This window comes from Marmota monax, unplaced genomic scaffold (assembly GCF_021218885.2).
Source record: "Marmota monax isolate L192 unplaced genomic scaffold, Marmota_monax_Labrador192_F-V1.1 WCK01_AAM20220418_F8-fsc00026, whole genome shotgun sequence".
NCBI classification, from domain to species: Eukaryota; Metazoa; Chordata; class Mammalia; order Rodentia; family Sciuridae; genus Marmota; species Marmota monax.
Window position 1 is genome coordinate 14,571,467 of NW_026693108.1, and position 24,011 is coordinate 14,595,477.

Here is a 24,011-nt window from a genome sequence, read left to right on the forward strand (position 1 = left end):
TTTGAACTACTTCTTTGCCATTGCAATTGTTTTTACTGAATCATGCACACAAAAAAATAATGTTTGCAGCATGCATGGGATACTTCTTCCTTGGCATTTCTGCTGTATTTGACAGTACTGAGTACTTGTTTTGTATCATTTATTTCACAACTGTACTCTTTCCTGTGTCTCCACTTAATCTCTCTCTTTGTTTTAAATATGGGCCTACTTCTATGACATGGCTTCCAATGATCACCATCACCTGGATTCACACTGTATTGATTCTTCTGGAGTGAGGGCTAGACTGATTCTTCTGAACAAAATATAGCAAAAATGATAGCATGTTTCTTATGTACTTTGTAAGACTGACTTGTGTCTCGCTAGTGCGCGCATGGTGTGTGTGTGTGTCTCTGTCTCTCTTCTTTTCTTTCTCTCTCTCTCTCTCTCTCTCTCTCTCTCTGGCGCTCTCTCTCTCTCTGGCTCTTCTTGCGTGTTTCTCTGTGAGGCATTGTGAAGATGTCCTTGTAATAAGAACCTGTGAGCAGTCTCCAGCCAACCACAAGCAAGAAATGCAACCCTCCTCCCTGCAGCACAACAGGGACAAAGCCTAGTAGTAGTACATCCTCGCTCCAACAGCATAGCTGACACTCTTGATTGCATTCTTAATAGTACGTGATAATGATGCTAAAATACAATGAAACTGCAGGTATGTCTAAAAGCTGTACTAAACAGCTGCATTTAACTCAGTCCTGTTTGTTTTTAATTCAACTTTTAAATTGGTACCAAAACTACTTCTTGAATTTTACTTGTTTCCTGGGTATCGTTTCTCTTCATATTATTAGGAGTGCTAAGAATTAGTAGCCAAAAAAATAGACCATGGTCAAATGTGAAGAAGGACCAGTGAGTCAATTAGATTATAAATTGCATTAGTCAATATATCTTAAAGAGACTCCAATCATGTTTAATTTTAAAATATTTTAGAATAATAATTTCAATTTTGGTCACAGTAATTTTGTGTTTTATTAATAGCTTTTACCGTTTTGTCCTGGAACCAGAACTGATGTCAGGTGCTAATGGTAGCCCTCTTGGACCAGTGGCAAAATTCCTGGACATCCCTGAATCACCTCTTCTGACCCTCAACGTGATTACTCCAGAAAGCTGGTTGGTTGAAACAGTACATAGCAACTGTGACCTTGACAATATTCACCTTAAAGATGTAAGTTATTAATGCAAAGTCATCTAAAGAGAGAGGAATAGAATGAGTTCTTAGTAGTATTACAGTTGTGGCAAGTGAAGTATTATACTACACAGATGCTCACCAGCATGTTCTTTGTGATTCTAGCTCTTATTCTTTAACGTCTCTTAACTTCCAAATTCAGCCTCTCTCATTTTCCAGGTTCCTAGGTGCCTTCACCTTTTTAATTGTCTCATATACCACTAGCACACAGACTATGCTAAGATGAACGCACAGCAACTTAAGAGGACACTGTGAATTACCTATTTTTGTCTTCAAGTCTAGTTTTTAACTTCAAGAAGGATTCTCATTCAAAACTTTTTGTTACGCATGGTTCACAGCCACAGAAAACAGTCCTTTCTAGATTAGGGTAAAAAGCAGGAAACAAAATTTATTGCAGGCTGGCTACACCTGTTTCCCATCTGTGTTGCTGTGACCAAAAGACCTGACAGGAAGGAAGATGAAAAGTTAATTTGGGGCTCACAGTCTCAGAGGTTTCAGTTCATGCATGGCTGACTTTATTCCTGTGGACCCAAGGTGAGATGGAGCATTATGGCAAAAGGGTGTGGCAGAGGAAAGCAGCTGGGGACATAGCAACCAAAAAAGCAGAGAGAGCTCCATTCTCCAAGGACAAAATATATACCCTGAAGGCACAGCCCCAAAGACCTACCTCCTCCAACAACACCCTGTCTGCCTACAGTTATCATCCAGTTAATCCCTATCAGGGGATTAATGCTGTGACTAGGTTAAGGCTCTCATAACCCAATCATTTCACTCTGAACTTCCTGCATTGTCTCACACATGAGCTTTTTGGGGACACCTTGATTCCAAACCATAAGGTCACCTCCAACGTGACCTTAGTTTAATAAATATTGAAACTTCTCTTCCTCATCTATTGTCACTCATATATAACATAAAAAGAATATTTTAAAATACACCAAATCATTCAAAACATTGAATACAGAATGAGGGGATTCCAAAACCACAGAAAAATTTTTAGGACAGTTTAACTAATGTTGATACTCAGAAACTGAGGAGAAATGCTTCCTTCTCATTGTCTTCCCTCAGACCTGTTTCCAGGTGCTGTGATGATTTAATTAAGATTGCTCATAATATTTATTATGCTTCTCAGTTGTTACTTTGTGCCTTAAGCAAATTTCTTTTGATTTTTTCATGAGTAGATTCTGTGGGATTCTAATGATTATCCTGTAACATTCTCTCTAATACCCCCACTCTGATCCACTCAAAAAATAACCTAAAACTGAGTCATAGCCACCATCTGAAATCAGTCCTTCAAATCTAGAAAGATTAGAAAAGATTAGGAAAAATAATAAAATCTATGAGGAAAAGATCAGAAATGAACTTTGCAAGGAAAAAAAAAGACAAAAAATATCTGTTTTTCTCCATGATCAGTCAGGTCTCTTTTATTTTTTAGTATTTATTTTTTAGTTGTAGTATTTATTTTATTTATTTATTTTTATGTGGTGCTGAGGATCAAATCCCAGGCCTTGCACATACTAGGCAAGTGTTCTACCACTGAGCCGCAACCCCAGCCTGATCAGTCAGATCTCCTAACAGTCAGTTGGAATCTTTGTGAAGAGAGTGCAACAATATGTATTGGTAAAATAACTTCAGATGCTAACCAAATGTTAGGGAGAAGTTTGAAGTTTGTGGCAGAGAAATAGTAAAGTTAGAAAAGAAAGTGGAGCTTACTGGTGAGTCTCAGCAGCTGTGGAATAACAGAAGTTAGCTAAACACTTGTAGTGGCAAATCCCATGCTGTCATTTTAGAAGCTGTTCAATGAGTAGTGTCTTTAAAGTTAGAAGAGTGAAATAAACAAAAATTCCCTGTATCTTCATAGTTTAGGTTAATATAAAGAAGGGAATTAGAAATTCTAGCATCCATAAAGGTTTACTGCCTCTTCAAGCTCTTCTTTTCTATACTTACATTTTTCTAGAATAACTGCAGATATTATTGTAATCAAGTACATTCTGGCAAGAATGAGAATAACATGAGATTTGTCTTATGCACTAGCTTACACAAATATTCCATACAACATCCAGTTTCCAAATATTGCATAAGTGCCTGGAAAATAAATTGATCCAGAAAAATTCTCTTAGTAGGACTTCATTCATGTGATTGTAACTACAAAGACTTTATTGCACAACCAGTATTAATACCATAATTAAAGGAGAAGGAAGTGGTTACAGGAAAGCTAAAAGTGAACAGTCACACTTACTCACTTGAAAGACCTCTTTTAAGAAGGAATTGGTGACTAGAAAGCAATATGGAGATTCCTCAAAAAACTAGAAATGGAACCACTATTTGAACCAGTTATTCCACTCCTTGGCAAATATCCAAAGAATTTAAAATTGGCGTACTACAATGACATAGCCACATCAATGTCTACAGCAGCACAATTCACAATAGCTAGCTATAAAGGGCAACTTATATCCCATCTCAAAAAGAGAAATAACGTATTTCTTATGGGGATATAACGTGGCCCATCAACAGAGGAATGGATAAAGAAATTGTGTTACATATACACAATGGAATATTACTCAACCACAAAGAAGAATGACTTTGACGTTCATCAGTAAATGGATGGATCTGGAGACTATGCTATGTTAAATAAGCCAATCCAAAAAAAACAAAGGTTGAATGTTTTCACTGATATGTGGAAGCTAAAGCACAATAAAGAAGGGGAGGGGAAGAAGAGAAGTTCAATAATTAGACAAAAGAATAGGAAAGACAGTAGAATAAACCTAACATACTTTTCCTATGTATACATATGAAAATGAAGCCCACCATCATGCCCACCCACAAGAATAGAGTCCTAATTAGAATTATACAAGCATGGCATATATCTATCAAAATGGATTCTACTGTCATGTATAACTAAAAAGAACTAATAAAATAATTACTATAATAGTCACTCTTGCTTAAATAAACATCGTAAGACCAAAAAAAAAAAAAAAAAAAGGAATTGGTTATTTTGGTATTATAGTTTGAATAAGTTAACAGAATTAAGTCTTATGTAAACCTGTAGGAATGAGAAATTTTCATATTAATATAAATTGAAAAAGAATTAGTCAAACTGGTTAACTGATTCCTTATCTATAATGAGAGAGTTGAACTAGATTATCTCTACAATCTCTTTCTTAAATAACATTTTCTTATGCTAAGTCTTTCCCATGGAAATATTTCCATTCAAGCAAATTGCCATAAGGATTCTGGATACAGTTTAAGTATATGAAGTTTGTCAATAGAATAGTAATAATTAAAAACTTTTAAAATCTAAAGTTTTGAAACAAATATTGTTTTCAAAGAAGTTATTAAATCAGTAAAATTATGACAGGCTTAAATGTGATGCATAAATACTCTATTGCGGGAGATAATTCAAGGAAAAACATCTATACAACATAGAGTATTTCTAAATATTCCATCCTAAATAGACTAAAAATAATGCAAAAACCTCATGTTAAAATAAAATCACACTAATAATATCATTTATTATTGTAACAATTCCCAAAATGTCAAAATTACCATTGATTTATTTTCATATTTGGTTATGTTTATATGAACTAGAGAAAAACTTTATCCCTGAACCATTATAATATTTGTAATACAAAAAAAAAAATCTGGAAACAGTTGGAATGTACAGCCATATAAAAAGATGTTTGTGAAGGCTGAGCATGGTAGGTCACACCTGTAGTCTCAGGTCCTTGGGAGGTGGAGGCAAGAAAACTGCGTTCATGGCTATCCTGAGCAATATAGTAAGATCCTGTCTCAAAAATAAGATTTTTATGGAGGACAGGGACACATTCTGAGAAACCCATGTTTAATGAAAATGCAAGTGGCACTTTCTTGGGAAATAAATTATGGAAAAAAGAAAAATCAATGTGTTTATGCGTACACAAATATTTAGTCTGTAGGTACTTTCTATTTTGCCACTGTTTTACTTTCAAAATTGGAAGAGTAATCTTAACTTTTTTTTCATTAAAACTGCCAGGTGTGTTAATATACACCTATCATTCCAGCTACCTGGGAGAGTGAGGCAGAAGAATGGCAAATTCAAGGCCAGCGTGGGCATCTTATATCCCATGTCAAAAAGAGAAATAACGTGTTTCTTATGGGGATTTAACTTGGGTCAGACACCCTGGGTTCAGTCGCCAGTACTGAGGGAAAAAATTATAAGAAACCCAAGAGATGTTATATTGGCTTTTTGCCCAATTTGAAATGAGTGCCCCAGAGCAACAGCAAAGTGAATATTTTTCTTTAAAAACTATCCCATCTAAATCTAATTTTAAAAGATCCTTTGACTACAAGTTATAGATGCCCAGCATCTCTTCTACTTGGTGATATTGCTGCATATGTCATTAGATTGAGGAAATCCAATATACTAGAAAAAAGTATTCACCATGAGTTTTTGTCTTGAAGAAATTGATTTAGCTAAGCAGTTTACTCATGTAGAAAATGCAAACTTAATTGACCTACTGAAATACATTGGCTAATATTAAAACAAACACATTATTAAATTATTAAATTTGTATTAGGATTGCTAATACCAAAAACAATGATATGCTCCCTTCACAGATTGAGGGAGCTGTTACAGCAGAATATGAACTGGAATATCTACTACTTGAAGGACATTGTTTTGATGCAACAACCGAACAACCTCCTCGGGGTCTGCAGTTTACACTGGGCACAAAAAATAAACCTGTTGTGGTTGATACAATAGTGATGGCCAATCTTGTAAGTATCCTAAATAGCTAAATTGATGATATTTAACTGAATGTTTTGGTGAAATTCTCCCAAGTATTCCTACTAGCAAGGTGAAACTAGGAGACTAAACCCAGGGCCTCACACGTGCTAGGTGAGCTTGAATAAGATAATTAACTAAAAAGGAAAAAAATCATACTTTTAGAATAGGCTTCTTTTTTTTGTTCTTTTTAGATATACATGACAGTAGACTGTATTTTGAAATACACGTGGAGTATAACTTATTAGGATTCCATTTTTGTGGTTGTATGTGATGTAAAGTTGCACTGATTGTGTATTTATATATGTACATTGGAAAGTTATGTCTGATTCATTGTACTATTTTTCCTATTCCCGAAATCTCTCCTCCCTTCCCTTCATTTCCCTTTGTTTGATCCAGTGAACTTCTATTCTTATCTCCTCCCCGCATACTGTGTCAGCATCCACGTATCAAAACATTTGGCCTTTGTTTTTTTGGATTGACTTCATTTAGCATGATAATATCTGGTTCCATCAATTCACCAGCCAATGCCGTAATTTCCGTTCTTCAAGGATGAGTAATATTCCATTGTATATACATACTGTATTTTCTTAATCCATTCATCTGTAGAAGAGCACCTTGATTGGTTCCATTGATTCTATTATGAATTGAGCTACTGTAAACATTGATGTGGCTGTGTCACTGTAGTATGTCGATGTTAAATCCTTTGGGAATATACCGAGGAGTGGGATAACTGGGTCAAATGGTGGTTCTATCCAAGTTTTCTGAGGAATCTCCATGCTCCTTTCCATAGTGGTTCAACAAGTTTGCATTCCCAATAGTAACATATGAGTGAACCTTTTTCCTTACATCCTTGCCAACATTTATTGTTACCTGAATTCTTAATAATTGCCATTCTAATTGGAGTGAGATGAAATCTCACTATAGTTTTAATTTGCATTTCTCTAATTGCTAGAGATGTTGAGTATTTTTTCATATATTTGTTGGCCATTCTTATTTCTTCTGTGAAGTGCCTGTTCAGTTCCTTTACCCATTTATCGTTGGGTTATTTTTTTGTGTGTGAAGTATCTTAAGTTCTTTGTGTCCTGGAGATTAGTGATCTGAGGGACAAGTGGAAAAGGTTTTCTTTTCATGTTCTTCATTGTTTTGTTTGCTGTGAAGAAGCTTTTTATTTTGATACTATTCCATCTATTGATTCTTGAATTTCCTTCTTGCACTTTAGTCATCTTGTTGAAGAAGTTGGTTCCTAAGCTGACAGGATAGAGATTTGGGCCTACAATTTCTTCTAGTAGGCTCAGGGTTTCTGTTCTAATGCGTAGGTCCTTTATCCACTTGGAGTTGATTTTTGTGCAGAGTGAGAGGGGTTCAATTTCATTCTACTACATATGGATTTCTAGTTTTCCCAGCACAATTTGTTGAAGAGGCTCTCTTCTCCAATGTATATTTATGATGCCTTTGTCTAGTGTGAGATAACTATATGTATGTGGGTTCACCTGTCTTCTGTTTGGTTGCATTGGTCTTCATACCTGTTTCTGTGCCAAAACCATGCTGGTTTTGTTACTGTAGTCCTGTAGTATAATTTAATATCTGGAATAATGATGCCTCCTGTTTCACTTTTATTCCTAAGGATTGCTTTGGCTCTTCTGGGCCTCTTATTTCTCCAAATGAAATTCATGAGTGCTTTTTCTATTCCTATGAAGAAAATCTTGGCATTTTAATAGGATTGCATTAAATTTGTATAGCACTTTTGGTAGTATGGCCATTTCACAATATTATTTCTATATCCAAGAACATGGGAGAACTTTTCATCTTTTGAGGTCTTCTTCAATTTCTTTCTTTAGTGTTCTGTAGTTTTCACTGTAGAGGTCTTTCACCTCTTTTGTTAGATTGATTCCCAAGTTTTTCTTTTGTCTTGTTGAGGCTATTGTAAATGGGATAGTTTTCCTAATTTCTCTTTCAGCTGATTCATCATTGGTGTACAAGAATGCAATTGTGTTAATTTTATATCCTGGTACACTGCTGAATTTGTTGATGAGTTCTAGAAGCTTCTGGTGGAGTTTTTTGGGTCTTCTAAATATAGAATCGTGCCATTGGCAAATATGGATACTTTGAGCCGTTCTTTTCCTATTCTCATCCCTTTAATTTCTGTCTTTTGCCTAATTGCTCTGGCTAGTGTTTCAAGGACTATGTTGAATCAAAGTGGTGAAAAAGGGTATCACTGTCTTGTTTGATTTTTCTCCATTTACAATTATTTTGGCCCTAGGTTTAGCATATGTATATAACTTTCACAATGTTAAGGTATGTTCCTACTATTCCTAGTTTTTCTAGTGTTTTGAACATGAAGGAGTGCTGTATCTTTGTCAAATAGCTTTTTCTGCATCTGTTGAAATAATTATGATTCTTGTCTTTAACTCTGTTGATGTGTTGAATGTTTATTGATATCTGTATGTCAAGCCAAGTTTGCATCCCTGGGATGAACCCCACTAGATCACGGTGCACTATCTTTTTAATATGTTTTTGTAATGTGATTTGCCAGTATTAAGAATTTTTACATCTGTTTTCATCACGGATATTGGTCTGAAATTTCTTCCTTAATGTGTCTTTGATTTTGGCATCAAGGTGACACTAGCTTCATAGAATGAGTTTGAAAGGGTTCTCTCCTTTTTCATGGAAAATTTTGAGGAGTATTGGTGTAAGTTCTTCTTTGAAGGTCTCATAGAACTTGGCTGAGAATCTGTCTGGTCCTGAGCTTTTCTTTCTTGGTAGGCTTTTCATGGTAAGTTCAACTTCATTGCTTGAAATTAATCTGTCTAAATTTTCTATGTCCTCCTGATTCAATTTGGATAGATTGTACGTCTCTAGAATTTGTTGATGTCTTCATTATTTTCTGTTTTGTTGGGGTATAGATTTTCAGTGGCATCCATCATGATTTTTTTCCATTGTGAATTTTAGTAATTTTGTATTTTTTTCTTTTTCTTTTTGTAAGTGTGGTTTGTTGATTTTATTTTTTCAAAGAACCAAAGTTTTTCATTAATTTTTTGTTTCAATTTCTTTGATTTCAGCTCTGATTTTAATTATTTCCTGTCATATACTGCTTTTGTTGTTGATTTGGTCTTCTTTTCTAAGGCTTTGAGATGTAATGTTAAGTTATTATTTGATTACTTTCTATTTTTTTTAATGAATGAGCTCAATGCAATAAACTTTCCTCTTAGAACCACCTGCATAGTGTCTCAGAGATTTTGATATGTTGTATTGCTATTCTCATTTACCTCTCAGTGCTTTTTTTTATTTCATCCCTGATTTCTTAAGCTAACCATTGGTCATTCAATAGCATATTATTTAGTCTCTAGGTGTCAGAGTAGCTTGTAGTTTTTTATTTTATCATTGATTTCTAATTTCATTCCATTATGATCTGATAAAATATAAGGTATTACCTTTTTTTTTTTGTATTTGCCAAGAGTTGCTTTATGGCCTAAAATATGATATATTTTAGAGAAGAATCCATGTGCTTCTGAGAAGAAAGTGTATTTGGTCATTGGATGAAATAGTCTATATAGGTCTATTAAATTTAAATTATTATGTGTTTTTTAGTTTATTTAGTTCTATAGCTTTTTTTATTTAGTTTTTGTTTGGAGGATCTTTCCAGTGATGAGAGAGGCATGGTAAAGTCACGCAGAATTATTTTGTTGCAGTCTAGTTGATTCTTGAAATTGAGAAGGGTTTGTTTGTATGTAGATGCTCCATTGTTTGGGACATAAATATTTATTATTACTATGTCTTTTTGATGTATAATTGCCTTAAGCAGTATGAAATGCCTTTTGTCAATTTAATAAACTTTGGCTTGAAGTCCACCTTATCTGATATGAGGATAGAAACCCCTCTTTGTGTACACACTCCATATGAAGGATATGTTTCTTTCAACCTTTTACCTTCAGTGTGTGGATGTCTTTTTCTATGAGTTAGCTTCTTGAAGATAGCATATTGTTGGTTCTTGTTTTTTAATCTAGTCTGCCAGTCTCTGTCTTTTGGTGAATAAGTTTAGGCTCTTTCTTTCAGTGGTATTATTGAGAGATAAATTTTTATTGTCTGTCTGCTTGAGTTATTTTTTATTTTTAATTTGAATTAATTTCTCCTTTGATTGACCATTCTTCCAGTTTAGTTTCTCCCTTTCTTGTTTTCACTTTTATTTTTCATTTCTTCTTCATGAAATATTTTATTGAGTATGTTTTATGTTACAGGCGTTGTAGTTGTAAATTCTTTTAACTTTCATTTATCGCGAAAAGTTTTTTTTCATCATCAATTCTGAAGCTTAATTTTGCTGGGTATAGTATTCTTGTTTGGGATCCATTTTTTTTTTTTTTTTCAGTGCTGGGTATATATTCCAAGACCTCCTATCTTTCAGGGTCTGAGAAATCAGCTCAGATCCAGATTTGTTTTCCTTTAAATGCAACCTGTCGTTTTTCTGAGGCAAACTTTAAAATTCTAGCTGTATGGTTAGACATTTTCATAATAATGTGCCTTGGTGTGGTTCTGTTGTATTTTGTATATTTGGGGTCCCGTATGCCTCTTGTATTTAATTTTCCATTTAATTCTTAAGGTTTGGGAAATTTTCAGATGTAATTTCATTGAAAATATTTTGTATTCCTTTGGTTTGTATCTCTGAAATTTCATCTTTCCTGATAAATCTTAAGTGTGGTATTTTCATGTCATATCATATTTCTTGGAATTTCTATTCTTGGTCTCTTAACATCTTTTCTCTGTGATCAGCTTCATTTTCAAGATTATTTTTATCTTCATTGCCTGAAACTCTGTCTTTTAGGTGGTCTAATTTGTTGGTGATAACTTTCCGATGAATTTTTAAATTAGTTAATTGATTCTTTTATTTTAAAGATTTCCAACCTATTCTTCAGGATTCCTATCTTCTTATTTTTTTATATATATATTTTTAGTTGTAGTTGGACACAATACTTTTATTTGTTTTTATTTTTATGTGGTGCTGAGATCAAACCCAGCACCTTGCACGTGCTAGGCAAGCACTGTACCTCTGAGCCACAACTTCAATCCCCTATCTTCTTACTGAAGCAATCTTTCACTTCTTGAATTTACTCAAAAATTTCATTTCTTACGTTATCTTTTATCTCATCAATCAGTTTAACTGTGAACTTTCTGAATACTATCTCTCACATTTCCTCTGCTGTGATGTCTTTGGAATCTGTTGTTGAGGTATTCTGTGTTGTTTGGGACAGTTTGTTCCCTTGCTTTTTCTGTTTGTCTACCCATCTATCTAGATGGATCTAAAGCTGTAGAGTTTCTACCTTATGAGTTTTATAGTGTTTATGTTACTAGTACCTCACAAATTTGGGAAGAGCCCAGTGATAGCAACAATCTATGCAAACAATATATAGCAGTAGACCAGGTACTTAGTTCCTATTTTGATATCTACAGTGTTAATTGATACAATACGTATAAATAGTAGGATCAGCAATCCATCAATAAAAACAGTAAATAATCATGAATTAGATGTGGCATAAGATCAAACAATAGGTGTTATCTATGACTTCTACTGTATTAGTTATTGTGTGCCTTTGGTGGCAGGGGCAGACATTGTATACATCAATTAATATTAAGAGATGTTGAGTATGAGGAAAGAAGAGAGGGTGGTAGAAAAGTGTTTGCACTTTCAAAGGGTGAATAGGGCAGATGCAGCAGTAACTTAGGATTTGTTATTAAACAGGAAGGGAAATAAAAAGTAGAAGTAAGCAAAGTGGATCAAAGCCCTAGGAATTACACCATGCGTCTAATAGAAGAAAAAGGCCCAAATCTCCTCGTGTCGGATTAGGCTCCAACTTCCTATTGGAGTCTTATTAGACTCCTATAGCACAAGAATTAAAACCAAGAATCAATAAATGGGATGGATTCAAACTAAAAAGCTTCTTCTCAGCAAAAGAAACAATCAGTGAGGTGAACAGAGAGCCTACAGAATGGGAGCAAATCTTTACCACAAGAACATCAGATAGAGCACTATTCTTTAGGTTATATAAAGTACTCAAAAACCTTAACACCAAAAAAAACAAAATAACCCAGTCAATAAATGGGCCAAGGAACTGAATGGACACTTCTAAGAAGAAGATATGTAATCAGTCAACAAACATATGAAAAAATGTTCAACATCTCTAGCAATTAGAGAAATGCAAATCAAAACTACTCTTAAGATTTCATCTCAAGTCAGAATGGCAGCTATCAAGAAGACAACAATAAATGTTGGCAAGGATGAGGGGGAAAGGCACACTCATACATTGCTGATGGGACTGCAAATTGGTGCAGCCAGTATGGAGATTCCTTGGAAAACTTGGAATGGAACCACCATTTGACCCAGCTATCCCACTCCTCAGTTTATACCCAAAGGACTTAAAAACAACATACTATAGGGACACAGCCACATCAATGTTTATAGCAGCACAATTCATAGTAGCTAAATTGTGGAACCAATCTAGATGCCCTCTAGTAGATGAATGGATAGGGAAACTTTGGTGTGTGTGTATACACACACACACACACACACAATGGAACATTACTCAGCATTAAGAGAGAATAAAATCATAACATTTGTAGATAAATAGATGGCGTTGGAGAATATAATGCTAGATAAATAAAGTAAGCCAATCCCAAAAAACCAAGTGCCAAATATTTTTTTTAATGAGGATGCTGACTCATAATGGCAATGGGAATGGGGGAGCATGGGAGGAATGGAGGAACTTTACATAGGGCAAAGGGGGGAGGGGGCAAAGGGGTAGAAATGATGGTAGAATGAGTTAGACATCATTATCCTAAGTACATGTACGAAAACACGAATGGTGTGAAAATACTTTGTGTACAATCAGAGACTTGAAAAATTGTGCTCTATATGTGTAATATGATACGAATTGCATTCTACCATCTTGTATAACAAATTAGAATAAATAATTTTTCTAAAAAGTAGAAGTAAGAATATAGAGGAGGAAAGAATGGAATTTGGCTATCAGCAATAGAAAAAAGTGAGGGAGACAAGAGAGAGTAGTGGCAAAGACTTTACAAAACCAAAATATACTAATCAAAAACCCTGACCCTCAAAAAACAGAGCATGGGAAAATAACACCTTCAAAAAAAAAGGCTAGAAAAGAAATATGTATAGATGTTCTTGAATCAATCAGTACACAAATAAAACAAAAACCAAATATAGAAATACAAATACAGAAAACCAAAAACAAAAAGCAAACCAATAATAAAAAAAAAGTTAAAAATCTTGGTGAAAAGTTAAGAAATTAAGGAATTGTTTCTACTATGAAGGATAAAATAGTCAGAATATGTGTTGACTGTATGTACCCATATTTTTTTTTTCAGTCTTAATGTGTGAACTGAGCAAGGGAGAATGGACTGTGGGCTGCAAATCCTGTGTATTGTGTTGCTCACTGAACTGAAGGTTCAGGTTTAAGTCTTCCCAACTTCCCTTCTTGGAAGATTGCTGTGGGTTGGCTGGGCTGCACACCAGGTGGCAGAGCCACTGGCTGGGGCAGGTGGGCCTGGCAGTGAAGTGGCCTGTTGGGCAAGCTGGGCTAAGGCCTGGTGGAAAAGCAGTGGCTAGGCCAGGCAGTGTAGTGGTTTGCCAGGTGCCCAGATTGGCAGGCTGGGTGGTGAAGTGGGTGGCTGGGTCAGGTGGGTCTGGTTGCAAAGTGATTGGCCAGCCAGGCTGGGCTGCCCCTGAATGGTGAACAAAGCTTCTGGTTATGTCTGGCTGGCCTAGCTGGCCTGGGCCAGGAGGATTAGGGCTGGGCCATGGGTTCTGTGGGCCAGTGGCGAATCTATGGGCTGGGCCAGGTAGGCCTGGTGGTAAAATGGGCCAGTGGCAAAGCTGTGGGCTCAATGGGCAGAGTAGGAGACCAGGGGGAGCTGGGGAAGCCCCCATGTGTGCCAGACTGTTGCCAGACTTGGAGGGCACCCAGGACCCAGGGACCCAGTGGATGCTGGACTGGGTGTGATCTGGGGAAGGGCAAGTGCTAAGGACCAAGTGGGGTGCCACACTGGGTGGGTGCTGGCTGAGTTCTGGACCTGACAGGTGCTGGATTGGGGAGTGCCCCAAGGACTAGGCTGGTTAGTGCCAGAACCCAGTGGGTGCTGGGCTAGGGAGGGTGCTGGGGGGTAGGCTGAATCTGGGACCCAGCAGGTGCCAGCCTGGGTGGGTCCTGGGTATTGGTAGGTGCTAGGACTGTCAGCCAGGCAAATTGAGAGCCAGGTGCCCTCACACCCAGCTTTCCAACTTCTGATCCTCTGTAGCCTTGTTAGCCCCTCTGAGCCGCAGGACTCTCAGAGTCAGGGGAGGGCCAGGTTCTCTCTAACCTCTCCAACTTGTGTTTCCCAAGTGAAATACTCTGTTTCTGATTTTCCACACGTTTGTTAGGTTCAGTTATATTTTGCTAGGCTCAGATAGATTTATGTGGATCTAGCCGTGAACTCATGGATCCGGGTTTCCAGTTTCCGTTGGACTGTGGTGCTGTAGTCCCAGCAGTGCTGTCATCCCAAAATGGCTCCTGGATCTGCTCTCTGTGGACGATTACTAAACTCAGGGCACTTTTTTTTTTAAAGATCCATGTAATCAGTTGAACAGTCTGGTTTGGCTAGGGCAAACTGCCCCTCCAGTCTCAAGATTTTTCGCTCTAAGCGTCAGGAAGAAGCAGTATTCCTGCTGCTTGAGTTCTGGGTAGCTAAGTTAGGAGAAAGGCTACCTCACTTTAATCTGCTGTCTTGCTCCCTCCCCAGAACATGCTTTTAAAGGTTATTGTAAAATCTCCTTTCTTAGTATTTATTTGTAGAATTTTTTTCCACATTTAATAAATACATTCTTGAATAATTTATTTATAGCCCTTTTGGATAATTGGATGTGGGATGTGCTTAATTATGTAAGACAGTGATTTTTTTTTCTCATCTTAAAAGGGCTATTTTCAATTAAAAGCAAACCCAGGTGCTTGGATGCTGAAATTACGCCAAGGAAAATCAGAAGATATTTATCAAATAGTTGGGTGAGTTATGTGACCCTCTTTAAATTATCTTGTATGTCAATAATTATTTAGTGCAACATAACCAGTATCACCAAAACAGCGATTAACATGTTAATACTGGCCTAAGTCCAAATATCAGCAAGGTGACAGAATACGATTTTTCAGGACTTGTCTATCCCGTAAGAATTTGAACAACTATCCACATACAAAAAATCCCTTCATAATAATTAAAGAAATCGAGTAAGATATACAACACCTGTTTGTAGCACAGAAATAAGGAAACATGTATTGAATAGGATAGGAAGACCAGTATTGTCTATCTTTAGCATCTTCCCACAACTCCTGCGAACCCAGCCCAGAGAGAAGAAAGTGAACACTGAAATTTGTCCTGGATCCAAAACCCTGGCCCACTCTAGTAACACCCAGCACTAGTCAGGCCTCAAAGCCATTATAGTCCTAGACTCCAGCCAGTACCCACAAGCTGATCCTCCAGGACCTGGTTTCAAGCAAGATTCTGTAACTCCAGGTTTTAGACCTGCCTGGTATATTAAGTTTCCAGGTCTACTCCACTATTAAGCCTACCCCAGCACACTAGGCCAGCTCCCAGAGTGTTCAGGTCAATCTTAGGGCCAGACTAGCCCCTAGAGTTCAGAGCTCCAACTACACCCAGCCCTCGGATACTCCCAGGTCCTAGCACAAGTCCAGCCCAGTCTCTGCTGTCCCAGCTCCAGGTTCTAGATGAACCCAGAGTCTGGGCAGCTCCCATAGCTCCTTATGCTCCTCATGGTTCCAGGCTTTACACCTGTTCCGACATCTGGCTGGACCCCATGACCTAGGCTCTAGTGAACCTAGGATCTAGCCCTGCCCCACTAAACCCCAGTGTGTGGCTGGCTCCCACCAACTATTGACCCCTGTGGACTCAAGTTTCTAAGCAGCCCATGTGGACTCAAACTTTAAGGATCATCCCATATACTGTGGCTCTAAGACCATCCTAGTGGACTCAGGTGCCAGGCCTGTCCTGTAGACCCACTTACTAGCCCTAACCAGCACCATGTCACCTCTTGTGAACCAAGGCATTTAAGGCCATTTCCTGAAGATTCAGGTTCCATGTTCTCCCTACAGTAGACCGTACTACTCGGGCTACACACAATCTCTGCATAGGCTGACTAGCAAAGGACTCTCTCAGACAAAGCCAGTTTGCGAAGATTGAAATAAGTCCTTACTTCCTCAAATGCACAGACACCAACCTAGAGCCACAAGGATCATCAACAGCCAGGGAATTATAACACCACTAAAGGAACAAAACCTTGCAAATTCTGCCATTTTGGGCATTATGGATGAACTTGGAGGAAATTGTTAAGTGAAATAAACCATACACAGAAAGCCATATACTGCATGATCTCACTTTATATGTGGCCCTAAAAAGGTTAAAATTAGGACTGTGGCTGTAACTCAGTGGTAAAGCACTTGCCTAACATGGGTGAGGTACTGGGTTCAAGCCTCAGCATCACATAAAAATAAATGTCCATCTACAACTAAAAAACATTTTTTAAAAAGGGTTAAAATTATAGAAGCCAAATGTAGAGTGACTGTGACCAACAGGGATGAGGATGGAGTTGGGAAGGTATTGGTTTATCTGATCATTTAGGAAAAGTAAACAAGAGCTCTATTGTACATCATGATGGCTGTAGTTAATAACAACATATTATATTCTTGAAAATCTTAGAGTAGATTTTAAGAATAGGTCTTGGTTTCTTTCTTTTTTTAATATTTTTTTAGTTGCATATAACATTAGGATAGTTTTTGACATAATAACAAAAACATGGAATATAATTTGCTCTAAGGGTCTTATTCTTTAATAATCTGTTACAATGGCAATTAAGTTTGAACATGAGTTGTAGAGGGGCAAGCATTCAAACCATAACAGATGGCCTACTTCATATATTATCAAAGAATTTAGCAAAAGGAACTGGTTGCTTTTACATTGTGTTAGGAAAAATTGAAAAGGAGTAAGATCCAGGAGGGATGGCTCCCAGGAGCCTTCGATAGTACAGAACTGAGGAAGTGACCAAGGAGGGAGAGCTGTACCTCTCTTAAGATTCTAAAAGTGAAAAAGCAAAAAACTGCTCTTAGCTGTCTGTCCATGACCAGAAAGCTATGCACTTGATTCTAGAATACTGATGTAGAAAACCTCATGTATCCTGACTGTACTTGCCAAAAGAAACTAGCCAAGAATTAGCATATAGCCCCACTCACTTCTATGGTCCAGATGCTATCTGTTAGCAGAATCTAATTATCAACCAGAACCATAGTACAAAAGAGTCTATAAACAACCACCAAAAAAGTGTTCAACTTTCTGACTCCTGCAGTATAAGGAAGTTTCCTGCCTTATTTAATAGACACAACATTTCCACAAATAAATTCTTTCCAGAAACATTTGTGGTGTCACTGATCATCACTACTAAGTCTGCCACCTGGTAGAGTGGGAAAATGTAATCAAATCATAAATAGTTTCTACAATAGAATGTTTCAGTACATAGTAAAAATACCAAAAGTAATTAAGCACAACTTCATACTCAGTTGTTAAGCAAGTTTGAAAATTAAAAGAATGATCTGTATTATATGTAATATAAAAACAATAAGGTAATATAAATGGACATCTGTTTTGTGAACCTTTGCATCACTGACCAAATACCTGACAAGAACTGCTTAGAGGAGAAAATGTTTATTTGGGGATCAAGGCTTCAGAGGTCTCAGTCCATAGATGGGTGACCTCATTCTTCTGGGCCCGAGATGAGGCAGCACATCATGAGGGAAAGACCCAGCCTAGGAAAACTGTTCAACTCATGGGGAAGGAGCCTCAGCAAAAAGCAGTCCTTCTAGCTACAACCCACCTGCCTTCAGTTACCTAGTCAGCTCACTCAAACCAGGGTGGACTCATTAGATTATAGCTCTCATAATCTATTTTGCCTCTGAATATTCCTGCATTAACAGGAGTTTTGGGGGGACACCTCATATCAAAACCATAAAATTAGATACATTTTCAGTCTTGTGTGTTTTACAATACCCTTCAATTTTGTTATTTGAAAATGTTTATTGGATATTTAAAAAGTGACAATGGAGAATTTATTTAATATATAAGAAAACTTTTAAGTCTAGAAAATGTTTCACATTTTAATTATCATTGTGACATATCAGATTTGAAAGATTTTAATATTGTCATATCCTTGATATACACCAGCAAGGAAAGCAGTAGTTTAAACTTTCCAAGTGATACTCAGTATTGCATTTAATCAGCTATTTTTGTGTAATTTAAATTTATATTAAACATTACTGGATGATTTCTTAAATATAATGTATATCTTAACTGAATATAGAAACAAAAAATGATAGTTACACAAGTAATACCACACACATTTATAGCGAAATGAATTGTTATTTGTGTCATCATAATTGTATGTGTACTCTTGAATTACAAACATCTGTGTTTTTCTGATTTTAGGCATAGAGGAACTGACTCTCAGCCAGACATTGGAGATGTCATTGTTGTATTAAATAGTTTCAAGAGCAAGATACTGGAAGTACAGGTGTGTGAGGCTGAAGCTTTTTATAGGCTTTTTTCTTTTTTCTTTAGGATTTATTTTTAATATTAACAGGAATCTATTTTTCCTTCATTTTTAGTCTATAAAGAATTTTATAATACTGCCTCAAATGTTGTATTGAAACTCTTAAAGTAAAAGGAAGGTTAATGTCATAAAGGGAAAACAGAGCTTATAGAAAGAAGGAAAAACTTTCTCTTGTTTTTTTTTGTTTGTTTTTGTTTTTGTTCTTTAGTCTTGCTATATTATTGTATTTGCCTTATTTGTAGCCAGACAATGTTACAGATTATATTATAAAGATTAGCTCAAGAACACAGGTTGAAAAATTAGTACTAAAATGAAAAAGTGATGTTTCTTTCCTTAAAGAGAAAAAGAATTTTTTCTTTACTTTTTAAAAAATGTTTATTTTTGTCTTTTCATTTATTGTCTACTATTACAAGGGGAGTTTTCAATATTGGCTGGTATAGTTCTTTTAAACAAACCAAACTTTCTACTTAAGGCTACTAAAAATATTGGATAAATGTTTAAATCTTAAAAGCACTTCAGGATCTGACAATAATGAAATAATAAGGATAGTAAGGAAATAAAATTAAAGGGAAATTGAAAAACCTAGAAAATTAAGCAAGCACCGAAGCTTCTCTTGGCCCAAGAAAGCTGCTGTTCCCTGGGAACATTTGTTTTGTCACATTTGAATTGTTGTTTTGATTTGCTAGGTTACAGGAACAGAAATTAAAACCTGGGACCCAGATAAAGCAGGTGATTTTTTTAGAAGACCTCCTGCTATGATCATCTGGTCCTATCTTCAGGGTAATGACAAAATATAGTAAATTATCCCATGTAATCTTTTAGTCCAAGTTTGTATCAACAAAATAATCCTGGGAATTCTTAACTTGAATTGGTACTAAAATAGTTCCAGATTGATAGCATGTACAGACACCTGGCAGAAACATCCATAAGTCTCTGCAGTAAGATTAAAATAGCCTAAACTGCAATCAAATTTTTCAAGTGCAGAGGCCAGCACATGGCCAAAGATAAGCAAATACACAAAACCAGGACAAACAACAGAAAACAGACATGAAGATTCCAAACTTTTTGTTGACAGACTCTGAAACAACTGTGCTTATTTTATTAATTTATTTTAAAGACATTAAAACCATGTTTGAAAATAACTCCAGGAAATAGCAAATATAATAAGTACATATCATTTTTTTTTTTTTAGTAGAAACCAACAATGCAGCACCAAAATTAAGCATTCAATGGCTGGCCTTCACATGCCTGGAGTGAGAATTAGCAAGTTCAAGGGTAGATAGCAAGTATCCCAAATGCATTAGGAACAGGAACAAAGGAAAATACAGCAGAAAGCACAAAAGGTGTAATGAATGCAGTGAGAAGCTTCAAGGTGGCAGGAGTGGATATAATACTGGCTGTTTGACTCAGTAGCTGTCTGATCTTGGAGAGATCACTTAAACTGTTCTGTCTCATTTTCCCCATTTACAAAATGGGTTTTTACAACACAACTTACCTTATTAGAACTGTTAGGATAAGACAGTTTAGCTTTGTAAAATGCTTCATGAGTATTTATTGAATGAATCAAATCAGTTTAAATGGAATTCCAGGAGATAGTGAAAAGAATAAATATTATTGCATTTGAAGCAATAAATGGCTAAAAATATTTGGGAGTTGTTAACAAATACCAGTTAAAAATAGTCTACAACTACAGGGCTTGGGCTGTAGCTCAGAGGTGAGTGCTTGCTTCAAAAGTGTGAGGCACTGGGTTCAATCCTCAGCACCACATAAAAGTAAAGATATGTGGTGCCGAGGATTGAACTCAGTGCCTGAGCACTCTACCACTTGAGCCACAACCCCAGCTGCCTCAGCACCACATAAAAATAAGATACTGTATCCATCTACAACTAAAAAAATTATTTAAAAGAAAGTCTATAGCTTAACTATACCTATGTCCTTGAGTTGTTTTCTAGTAACAGTTTGATCTCCTAACCCTCTGACAGAATTACAATAAAAAGACAGAAAAGGGAGCAGAAAAAAAGCAACTTAAAGGATCAGTCCTAAACACCAGTAGCCCACTAAGAGGAATTCCAGAAAGAACAGATAAAATGGAGGGGAGAGAGTATCCTATAGATAAAGAGAGAAAATAAATGTTCATGTCAAAAGAGACCACAAATTACCAAGTAGGAAAAGTGGAAATGGCTCACAAAAATCCTAAGAGCTACTAAGGAGAAAAGGCAGGCCGCTATGATAAATACACAGTGTTAGACATAGAATTTGCAAAATTAGTGATAAAATACAACAATACAAAGCCTTCAATGTTTTGAGAATTATTATTTTGAATCTAGGATAATGCATCTAGCCAATTTCTTAATCAAATATGAAACAAAGTTATTTTCTGAAGTGAAAGATTTAGAAAAACTATTCCTCACATCCCTTCTTGAAGATGTTCATAATGAAGATGAAGACTAAGAAAGAGGACAGGTAGTTCAGGAAATGGTGAAACTTAACCTGTAAACAACAAAAAAAAATACCATCTAGTAAGAAAAAGTTAATTGTAAGCCCCAAGAAAAATTTCCTGAAAAATTCCAGAGAGCAAGAGTAATAAACTGTGGAGTATTAAAGGTATGGGAAGGAGACATGTATGTAACTCTCTCCACAAGAAAAAATAAAATGCCAAGGGGAAAAAATGCTCTCCTTTGGTAGAATATAAGAAAGAAGAATTCATTTGAAACAGCAAGTCTCCTATGAGTGGCACAGTTGTGGTCTCATTGTAACTATACAAAGGAAATAGAATTTTAGTAGCTTTCAGACTATTCAGTGAGTAGAATTTACTTTGTCAAAATCAGCACCAAGTACTGTTTACTGACTTGCAAGTCTCAGAGTCACCATAACAAAATACAAAGAATACAGTTATGTTTGCCAAACAAATGTGTTAACTATATTTGCAAATTCTGAAGTAAAGGTTTTAACTAATGTAAGTTGGAGATGAAGACAAAGGGTAGAAATATTAGTATCCTTATAAATAGGATGCAAGAGAAACTGTTTAAGTTGCTGGAAAGAATGAATAAATAAATATTGTTTAAAGTTACAAAAATGCTCATTAGAAGAACTGAATAAAGATATAACTACCAAAACTTCTAGATGAAGAAGGGAAGGAAGACTAAGTGAGTTGCTAATCCATCAGCACAGTAAATGATGACTCAATTTTTGTGCACAGAAATATCTAGCAGATAATATCTACAGTTGGTAATTGAGCAAACCCAGGTATAAACACAGTATTTAATGTCATAGAAGTAACCAACAACAACAACAAAAAAAGAAGTGAATTGATAGTTGAAGACCAGACTTAATTTATAAACTTTTGCTTAGATATCTCCTGGATTCTGGCTCTGTTTACAGCAACTATTCTTAGATTTCCACTTTGCCTAATATAATTCACTTTCTAACTAAGCATTATAACCTTTAAGGCTGACAAAGTCTAAATTTTTTTCTTTACAATGTTATCTAGGTACAAAAGAAACCGGACAAAATAAAGGAAGATATCCTTATTGATAACCATGAGAAAAAAGGAATGTGGGACTCCATTAAAAGGTATTTACTATGAATAGTCTAATATAACTAGATTGGTAGAGTCTACCAAATGGAAATCCTGCATATGGTAAAAATGTAAGTACACAGATACTCCTCTCAAGGAGAAACTGGGGACAGTTGAACATATGTGTTGTACAAACCAAAGGAGAAAAAGGATATATCCAATTAGAAGGAACCTCAGGAAAGACTTCTTGTAATAGTGTATGGCTAAGATCTGTTCTAAAGGAAAAATAGGATTTAAAAGTTGGAGATAGTGTGAAGGTACCCAATTGCATGAAGGCAAGAAAACTGGGTATGTTCCTCAAATAACAGAAAGTAGCCCAGCTTAGCTACAACACTGAGTATAATGTGGAATATATAAGTTTCAGTGTTTATTTAAAGAAGAAAGCATTGGCTCATGTAGAATCCAGGAGTAGACCTGGCTTTAGTCATTCTGGTAATGTGGTCTGAAAAGTTTCTCCATCTTAGTTTTACTATTTCTTAGCCTCTTTCCAAATAATACCAGCAAAAGTTCCAAGGATGACTTATTAGTCCAAAACTGAAATAAGCACAATAACTTTAACTGAGCACACCTGGGGCACATACCTATCTCTATAGCCTGTGGTAAGCCTGTCCCACCTAAACATCTTAGAATTGGAGGATAAGTTGTTCGCCCCAAATCATTGTACTACAAGAAGAATGGATGTTAGGCTGGTAAAAAAAAAAAATCAAAAGTTGTCTGCTATAGAGAACTTTGAAAATATGTTTTAGAGATTTGAACTTAATTTGAATTGTGATGATAAAACATTTATCAAAGTTAAGAAATACAAACTTCAGGCCAAGTAGATTGGGCAACCTAAATAGATTTTGTTATACCAGTCAAAAACATCCTCATGGGGCTGGTGTTGTGGCTCAGTGGTACAGCACTTGCCTAGCATGGGTGAGGCCCTGAGTTTAATCCTCAGTACCACATAAAAATAAATAAATAAAATAAAGGTTAAATTCATTAAAAAAAAAAAAAAAGCATCCTCATCATTTTGAACTTTGTCCAGTTTAGCTCTCTTTTCCTTTAAGTGATTTGTTTGGTAAGAAAAACCATGTTATTTTCCCATAAATCAACTATTTTCTTACTTGGAGGATTATAATAAAAGATTTGAGGGCAGGGGCTCTAGCTCAGTGGTAGAGTGCTTACCTAGCATGTGTGGGGCCCTGGGTTCTATCCCTAGTAACCAAAAACAAAAAAAAGATTTGAAAAATACTTTTGATATAACAATTTGTACTTGAAAAACTGTCTACCAGGATGATTATAAGTTGAGTTTTCCAAATTTTAATTATTCTAAACGTGCTTATGTAAAAATGATATTTTAAATAAGAAAAAGAAAAATTATATACAATATGAATACCCCTGAGTAAGAGTCTATCATTTTTGTAGATGCAAAAATGAGATATGGCTTGTCTGGGTCCAAAAAGTAGTAGAAATGACAGCTGGCCCTGATTAAGCTCTGGGATGTATACCGTTGAGTGGACACAGCTCCCTAGCCTCTCCGTTTTTTATGGAGGGCACTCAGGATACGTAGATCTTTGTAGCTTGTGTGGTCTGAAAAACATACCTCATCAGAGGAGCTCCAAATTATAGGAAAATTTTAAATAATATTTTAGTGTGAGGAAGGCTTGTTAGCAGCGCTCATAGACTTACTCTATTACCACATAAATCCTTGATGTACCATAGTTACACTTATGTGTTTTATTCATTCCCTCATTATTAGCCTGCACTTAAAGTTTCAAAAGACTAGATATGGGGCTGGGGCTGTAGCTCAGTGGCAGAG

The 24,011-nt window shown here is 36.0% G+C and overlaps 1 protein-coding gene across 3 annotated transcripts in view; it reads left to right on the plus strand.

Annotated features, from left to right (window-relative positions):
* The window catches only part of Uggt2 (UDP-glucose glycoprotein glucosyltransferase 2), a 166,875-nt gene that overhangs the window by 110,169 nt on the left and 32,695 nt on the right, over positions 1 to 24,011 (plus strand). For all 3 annotated transcript variants that reach the window (XM_058582781.1, XM_046454787.2, XM_046454788.2), the window contains 5 exons: positions 1,009 to 1,195; positions 5,810 to 5,968; positions 14,943 to 15,028; positions 18,510 to 18,594; positions 22,124 to 22,206. In XM_058582781.1, coding sequence (XP_058438764.1) covers positions 1,009 to 1,195; positions 5,810 to 5,968; positions 14,943 to 15,028; positions 18,510 to 18,594; positions 22,124 to 22,206 — 600 coding nt within the window. The remainder of the gene's footprint in view (positions 1 to 1,008; positions 1,196 to 5,809; positions 5,969 to 14,942; positions 15,029 to 18,509; positions 18,595 to 22,123; positions 22,207 to 24,011) is intronic.